General features: G+C 51.7%; 1 protein-coding gene across 1 annotated transcript in view; it reads right to left on the bottom strand.

The window, feature by feature from the left end:
* Positions 1-264: 264 nt before the first annotated feature.
* The window catches only part of ARX (aristaless related homeobox), an 18,615-nt gene continuing 10,514 nt past the window's right edge, over positions 265-8,365 (bottom strand). Inside the window, 3 exon segments of the mRNA XM_042456026.1 lie at positions 265-374; positions 376-643; positions 7,404-7,744. Coding sequence (XP_042311960.1) covers positions 336-374; positions 376-643; positions 7,404-7,744 — 648 coding nt within the window. The 3' untranslated portion in view covers positions 265-335.

Here is an 8,365-nt window from a genome sequence, read left to right as displayed (position 1 = left end):
TGCACCAAGGGATCCATTCCCTAGGAAGGGATCTGTTTTTCAGTCTCTTCCCAATGGGTCCATCTCCCTCTTTCTCTCTCTCCAAGGGATCTCTTGGCTGGATCCTTTTTTGCAGAGGAAGGAGCCGACCAAAGGCGCAGCGGGTGCTTCCCCCAAAGTGATTTTTCCCTCCCGGCTTTTGCTTCCTTCCCCTTCCAAGGCTGTTCCTCCGTTCTGTCCCTTCCTTCCTTCCTTCCTCCCTTCCTTCCCTCCCCTCCCTCCCTCCCTCCCTCCCCCAGTTTTGGTCTTGGGTCTCCTCCTTCCTTCCTTGCTTCCTTGCTTGCTTGCTTGCTTGCTTAGCAGACCTCTTTGCCGGCGGGGCTGGTGCCGGGGGGGCAGGAGGTTGAGCTGGCTGAGCTGCGCCGCGTGCTCCTTGGCCTTCAGCCGCAGCGCCGCGATGCTCGAGGCCCGACGGTCCGCCGCTGCCGCCGAGGAGGGGTCCGAGAGAGGGAGCCCCGGCGAGGCCGACGAGGAGGAGGAGGAGGACGAGGAGCCCGGGGGGCCCTCCACCGACGGAGCCGGAGGCCGAAGCAGAGCCGCCGCCGCAGCAGCCGCAGCCGCCGCCGAGGAAGCCCCGCTCAAAGGAGCCATGGTCGAGAAGAGCCTGAGAGAGAGAGAGAAGGAGGGAAGGAAGCAAGGAGACAAGGAAGAAAGAAGGAAGGGAAGGAAGGAGGGAGGGAGGGAGGGAGAAGAAAGGAAAGAAAGGGAGGGAGCGAAAGAAGGAAGGAAGAATAAGAAAAGAAGGGTGGGAAAGAAGGAAATGAAGGAAAGAGGAAAAAGAAGGGAAGAGAAGAGAAGGAAGGAAAGGAAGGGAGAGGGAGGGAGGGAGGAAAAGGAAGGGAGGGAAGGAAGAAGGAAGGGAGGGAAGGAAGAGAAGGAAGGAAAGAAAGAAAGAAAGGAAGGGAGAGAGGGAGGGAAGAAAGGAAGGAGTGAAGGGAGGAAAAGTAAGGGAAAGAAAGGAGGGAAAGAACGAAGGAAAAGGAGGGAGGGAAGGGAGGGAGGGGAGATGCGTAGAGAGGGAGGAGAGGAAAGGAAGAGAAGGAAGGAGGAAGGAAAGTGAGAGGAGGAAGAGAAGGAAGGAAAGAAAAAAAGAAAAGGGAGGGAAGGAGGACATGGTCAAAGCCAAGTCCTCCCCCTTCGCCCGGGGCGCTGCTCGTCCCCGCTCCTCTCCCTTCTCAGGGGACGAAAGGCCCTGACCTCCGCCAAGGAGGACAAGGCGACATGGAGCACCTTCAAGACAAATGTGGGACTTCCCGAAACATAAGCTCAAAACATAGCAGTCATCACTCCTGGCCAGATCGGGGTCATGGGGGACGTGTCCTGGAAAAGGAGGGCGCCTGGCTCTTTCCCTTTGCACTTAAACTCAGGCGGCCACCCTGGGCCCCTTCCCAGGGAAAAAGCTGACCCTCAGAGGCTGCATCCATCCACACTGGAGAAATAACCCCGTTTGGCACCGCTTTAACTGTCCTGGGAACTGTCGTTTTGTAAGACATTTCACCTTCCCTGTCAGAGAGCTCTGGTGCCACACCCAAATGCAACACCCCCAATTCCCTATCATTGAGCCCTGGCAGTTCAAGGGGTGTCAAACCGGATGGTTTCTAGAACGCGGGTGCAGAGTGGGGCCAAAGCGGGTTATGGTTCCTGCAGTGCGGATACCTCCTAACAAGGGGCTTTCAGGCGGAGGCTGTCTCTCTCCTTCTCCCTGGGCCCCCTTCTCTTCCTCCGGGGCCCCTCTCCCCTCTTCCCAGCCCCAGAGCCCCCGAGCATCTCCGAGGATTCCCTCCCAGAGGAAGAAGGCCAGTTCCCCGCTGGCAGCCCTGGCAGCCCCCCAGGGCACAGTCTTTGGGGAATGTCTTCCCTCCCACTCCGCCTCCTCCAGCTACATCCCCCCCCCCCTCCCTTTCCAGCCATCCTTCGTTCCTTCCTTCCTTCTTTCCTTCCTTTCCATTCTTTTTTCTTTTCTCCTTTCTTTTCCATCCTTCCTTCCTTCTTTCCTTCCCTCTCTCCTGCCAGGGACCCCGGAAGTGGCACATGGAGCTGGGCAGGCTCCCCCTCATTACCCAAAGCTCTGATTATGGAGATCATCCCGGCTGGGATCTGAAATCTGGTCGGGAATGGCCGACGGGGGCCGCGGGCTCAGCCTTGCCGGCAGCGGGGCCCCCAGGAGGGGATTGTGGGGGTTGTGAGCCTTCAAGTCCTTTCCGACTCGTGGCGACCCTATCCCAGGCTTTTCTTGGCGAGCTTGTTCAGAGGGGGGTTGTTGCCCATTGCCATCTCTGTGGGTCACCCTCATGGCCCAGCCGGATTCGAACCCTGGTCCTAGCCCAACACTCAATTCGGGCACGACTTGATAGCCTTTGAGGTTTCCTCATCCCACCATCTTCCACTGCAAGGCTTTAGAGCCAACTGGCCAGAGAAAGAGGGCAAGCTTTCCACACACTGGGGGACCTCACCGAGTATCTGGAGAGCAACTCCCAGCATCCTTAACCTTGCTTGGCTGTCACTGCCTGATGGGAGATGTAGTCCAACCACACCTGGATTTTCCACGACCGATTTTGGCAAAGCTTTTCCTCTCCATGGAAGCCGAAGCCCAAATGGTTGAATGTAAAGGGCTGGAGCCAACGTAGCATAGTGGTTTGAGCGTTGGACTACTTACTACTAGTACTACTACTACTATTCTTATTATTATCCAGTTTTTTGGTACACAGAGGCTTATAATTTTTTTAAAAAAGCAATACAATTAAAAACATGCAAAACGAAGGCTCTGGGGACCTGGGTTTGATGCACCACTCAGCCAGGAAACCCACTGGGCGACCTGGGGCGAGTCACACTCTCTCAGCCTCAGAGCGTGGCAAGGGCAAACCCCCTCTGAAGAAACCTTGCCGAGGGAACCCTGAAAGAGGTTCGCCTTCGGGTGACTCGAAGGCACACCACGCAACAGAAGAAAAAGCCGGGAAGGAATTGCCGGGGGAAAAGAACCCCTACAAAGACACATTTCTTTTGCTGTTTCCTTCCTTTCTCTCTAACTTCACGACCATTTTTGACACTCTGTTTAGTGCTTTTTCCAACTCATTTTAAAGTATTTTGGGCGGTGAGGAAGGGAGCGGGAAACCTCCTCTCCGCCGCCAGTCGAGAAACTTGGGCTGGATCCACACTGCAGAAATAACCCGGTTTGAGACCACTTTAAGGGCCATGGCTCCATGCTATGGGATTCTGGGAATGGTAGTGGAGCTCTGGTGCCACAACAACCTACCATTCCCAGAATCTCACAGCTTGGCGCCATGGCCCTTAAAGTGGTCTCAACCCGGGTTATTTCTGCAGTGTGGATGGCTTTTGCATCCCTCCAGGATGAATTCTCCTTGACTTTCCCCTGCTCTTCTTCCTCCAGAGATACTTGGGTTAAGCAGCATCTCCACAGGCTCCCTTCCTTCTCCTTTTGTGCTCCCCTTTATTCCTCCTTTGCTCCTTCGGGTCTCTCCTGGGCTTCAATAATAAGGGATGCTTTTGGTCTCTCTAATTAACTGCTGCCTTTCCCTCTCCCTTCATTTCATTGTTGGGTTCTCCTTTAAAGAAAAACAGCTACAGAGAAAGTGTCCCCCCAGCTTCCAATGTTTGAGTTTTAATTTCTTTCCAGGTTTAAAAGGCGCGGTTTTGGAGACATCTCTCTTTCACGCTTTCTGCTCTTTTGGGAGAAGAGTTGTCAGGGCTTTAAAGGACCAAAGTTCCCTCTTTCTCTCTTGATCCTCCTTTCTGCGACTTCTTGCAAACATTTAGTTGCTGCTTGTCGCTGTTGTGTGCCTTCAAGTCGTTTCCAACTTGCGGCGACCCTAAAAGGAGCCTATCATGGTGTTTTATCGGCAAGATTTGTTCAGGGAAGGTTTGCCCCTGCCTTCCTCAGAGGCTGAGAGAGTGTGACTTGCCCCAAGTCACCCAGTGGGTTTCCATAGCCGAGCTGGGAATCAAACCCTGGTCTCCAGAGTCTCACTCCAACACTCAGACCATCTCGCCACAACTAAAATATGAACGGGAAAACTACATTTTAAGTAAATTTTGTACATGTAATATATATATATTTCTTATCAAATTAAAAAATGCATTTAGATGCTAAACGCACCGGGCCTAAATCTCTCTCCCGGCCTCAGAGCATCCAGCTGCAAACCGCATTCATAAAAATGGGAAGGAATGCCCCTAAGATCTCCGTCTAAATGCACTTGCCTGAGATCGGGGTTTTTAAACTGAGAGTCCAATCAGGAGGCAGGAACCTGGCATGTGATCTTCAGGCCCATTTTAAACAAAATTCCCACCGTCCTGGAATTCAAGAGTCAGGAGCCCTGGCTCCAGAGGAAACCGTTTTGCAAGTCAGCCACAAAGTGGCTGCTTGACTACTACTCTCTCCTGTCCTCCAAGGCAAAGCTTCAAAGACTGGAACGGTTTCAGGCTGGAAAGAGGCTCCGATCCAACTTGCAGAGATGTTTTGATTCTATGTCCCACCAGCCCTAAGCCACTGTCCAGGAATGCTGGGACTTGCAGTGCGCTGGGATTGCCATGCCCACCTGCCCTAGCCAGTGCAGCCAATGCAAGACAGTGGGCCCTTGGTATCCATCGGGATTTGGGTCCAGGACCTTTGGTGGATGCCAAAGTCCGTTGATGCTCAAGTCCTGTTGTTGTTGTTATATTTATTTGTACCCCACTTTCCCCCTAAAATCGGGACTCAAAGAGGCTTAGGTATAAAAATGCACTTGCTGTTGCTACAATTAAAAACTTGCAAAAGTGACAATTAAATACTACAGCATAGTAAAATTGTATGTTTTTAATATGCTGTACGCCGCTTTGATTTTGTTTTCACAAAAAGTGGGATATAAATAAAAGTTCTATTCATTATTTACTTATTAAAATGGCATCCCTTACATAAAATAGCAAAATCAAGGTCTTGGAATTTATATATTTTAAAAATATAAATATTTTCAGGACCTGGATGCCTGAGTCCCTGAAAAAAAGAATCCCATCTGACTGTTGTTGCAACAGTCCTCCAGATGAGTTTGGGCGGCAATGCCCCTTTGCCCCAGTCTGTATGAGGAATGCTGGGAGTTGCAGTCCAAAGACATCTAGCAGGCCACAAGTCAAACTGTGTTGCTGTTGTGTGCCTTCAAGTCCTTCCTGGCCTCTGGCAACCCTAATCAGCTGTGAACGTATCATGAGGTTTTTCTTGGCAAGATTTGTTCAGAACATGTTTTCCCTCACCATCCTCTGAGGCTGAGAGAGTGTGACTTGCCCAAGGTCAGCCAGTGGGTTTTCAGGGCTGAGTGAGGAATCAAACCCTGATTATCCAGAGTCCTAGTCTCAAACCACAACACCAAGCCAAACTCACAGGTGGCCTAAAGGTTGCCCTTGGGTCATAGATGTTTTGGGCTTCACCTCCCAGAAGCTCCAGCCAGGAATTCTGGGAACTGAGGTCCAAAACATCTGGAAGAGCAAAGTTTGGGAATCACTGATCGGGACATTTTTAAAGCAGAAAGTGGCTCCCTTTGCGACTGAGCATGCTGCCTATCCTTGCAGGGGGTTTTGGCCTCTCTGGGGAAAGTGCAGCAGGATCCCAACCCTCCTCTCTTTTGGTGCCTGTCATGGTGGCCTCTTCCATGTGGGCGACACATGGGTGGCGTGACATGGGCGGTGGCATCTCTAGGGTTGGTTTCACCTGGTGCAGCAACTCATAGCTTCACCCTCCACACACACTGAGCTCCTCCCATTTCACACTATACAGAGTCCTTTTAAACAGAGGCTGGATGGCCATCTGTCAATGGGGATGCTTTGATTGAGAGTTCCTGCATGGCAGAATGGGGTTGGACTGGATAGCCCTTGGGATCTCTTCCAACTCTACGATTCTATGACTCTAGTCATGTTTTTTGTGCTCATGTGACTCATTAATCACAATTCCCATGTATCGCTGAATGTCCTGGTAATCGTTGTGGCATATAAAAAAAAAAAAACCCTAGCACATTCAAAATTATATATATTTAAAATTACAGTGTCATATGCGCAGCCTAAATGTATTTACACATCCATAGTTTCATGTGCTTTGAGTAGAAAATTGGATGAAATGTGATTTTTTAAAGGGAAAAAAATTAACAGAATAATGATAAAAAATAAATTTAAATGTTTAGATTCTCACATTTTAAGAAAAAGCGAGGCCTCTCCTTTCTCCTTCCACTGAGCCTCACTACGCCACCTCTTCAACATTTTAATGGGACTCAGGCAAATGCCCCAGCTTGTTTCCTCCCAAAGGCAGATGTTTGGGGAGCAAAGGTGTGACACCCCCTTTTGGGGTGCCACCTGCACCCCTCTGATGCTCTCCGGAGTCCTAGCCCAATGCTCAAACACAGCACCAAGTCAGTCTCCCAGGTGGACTAAAGACCTGGGCCTTAGGGGCATTGGTTCCCAAACGCTGCTCTTCCAGGTGGTTTGGATATCAACTCCCAGGAGCCCCAACCAGTTTGGGAGCTGAAGTCCAAAACACTGAGGTGCCTAAAGTTTGGGAATCACTGCCTTGGCCATGCAACGATCCCCCAACTTTGGTCTTCCGGGTGGTTTGGACTTTCCTTTCCCCAGCCAGCTTGGCTTGCAGTCAGGGATTCTGGGAAGTTGGATCCCAAAACATCTGAGTGACCACTGCCTCAGGGCAACCTAAATTGATCTTGCAGCACCTTTGAGACTCACTGAAAGAAAGAAATTGGCAGCATGAGCTTTTGTAGACTTCAGTCTACTTGTAATTTGTATTGACATCCTTGCGTCCCAATGGCATTATGTATATATGTTTCTTCTTCGTGGTCTCTGCGAATCATACAAATGGGTTTCGTCTCTCCCTGGCTTCCACTCCACCAAATGCACCTGAGGAAGTAGACTGAAGTGTACAAAATCTCATGCTTCCAACTTCTTCATTTCAGTGAGTCTGAAAGATGCTCCAGGATCTCTCTGTACTGATTCTACAGACTATAAGGGCTATAGCTTTGTATTCAGGGCAACCCGAACCCTGCAGCGATTCCCAAACTTTGGCCCCCCAAAGGGGTTCGGGGCTATAGTTCCCTTGTTAGTCAGCTTGGCTTGCAGTCAAGAATCCTGGGAGTTGGGGTCCAAAACATCTGGATAACCAAAGTCTGGGAATGGCTGCCTTAGGGCAACGTAGTCATTCAGCGATGCCCAAACTTTGGTCCTCCAGGTGTTTGGGGCTTTAGTTGGCTAGCAGTCGGGGATTCAGGCAATTGGAGTCCAAAACATGTGAGTGAGGAAAGTTGGGGGGGGCTCCCTGAGCAGTGGGCCATTGCCCCCAGCCCCTCTCCCTCTTGCCGGCGTGTGCGTGTCTGGCTTACCTGCCGAAGGCGGGGCTGATGAAGGCCGGGTGCCGGAAGACGGCGGCCCCGAGGAAAGTGCTGAGTCCGAGCGGGGTGCCCGCGGGGCCCAAGGCGGCCGAGGAGCCCGGCGGAGGCGGAGGGAGGCCCGGGAAGGCTGCGGCGGCGGCGGCTGCGGCGGCGGCTGCGGTCCAGGCGGAGTCGAGGGCCGGGTGGTGGGGCGGGAAGGGAGCGGCGTCGAGGTAGGGCCCCAGCGGGTGAGAGGCCGAGAGAGGGCCCGGGAAGGGCAGCCCCGGCGGGTGGCTCTGGGCGCCGGCCTTCTCCCGCTTCCGCCACTTGGCCCGGCGGTTCTGGAACCAGACCTGCAAGCGCCCCAAAGACAAGGAGGACCCAGGGTTAGAGGGCAGCCGGCCAGGCCCAGGAGGCCCCCTCCCCCCCCAGCCTCCCTCCAGGAGGGGTCCCCAAAGGCCCCCCATCGGCAGCCTCTATTATACACCTCTAAAACATATCTTTCTGTTCTTAGCTGTTCTTTTTTAACCCAGAACTGTCTTCCATTTTTCCTCTATTGGGGAGACTGAGGGGACGAGGGAGAGCCCTGTCCAGTCCCTCCAGGAGCGATTCCAAAATGTCCTCCATTTGGACCATGAGTTTCTGTTTCTATATATTTATAAAATATATTTCTATTTCTATTTTTGCTTGTTATTTATTTCCCCTCCAGAACCTGTCCCCCATTCCATCTCTGTTGTGGATTTGGGGTGTTCTTGTACTTAAGAGGACTAGAGAGATTCTTGTCCAGGCCCTTCAGAAATGTTTCCAAAACCTCCTCCATTTGGAGCACTTATTTCTATTTATATATATATTTATAAATACATATATTTCTGCTTCTAGTTTTAGCTGTTATTCTGCAACATTTGGGGCTCGTTGTCCTCCATTTTTGTGGTGCCTGGTCCTCCTTTTAGGGAAGGTCCCACCGCCTTCCTTCT

The sequence above is a fragment of the Sceloporus undulatus genome, chromosome 3 (genome assembly GCF_019175285.1).
Source record: "Sceloporus undulatus isolate JIND9_A2432 ecotype Alabama chromosome 3, SceUnd_v1.1, whole genome shotgun sequence".
Classification (NCBI taxonomy): Eukaryota; Metazoa; Chordata; class Lepidosauria; order Squamata; family Phrynosomatidae; genus Sceloporus; species Sceloporus undulatus.
Note: the sequence above shows the minus strand (reverse complement) of the source record. Positions and strands in the feature narration are given on the sequence as shown.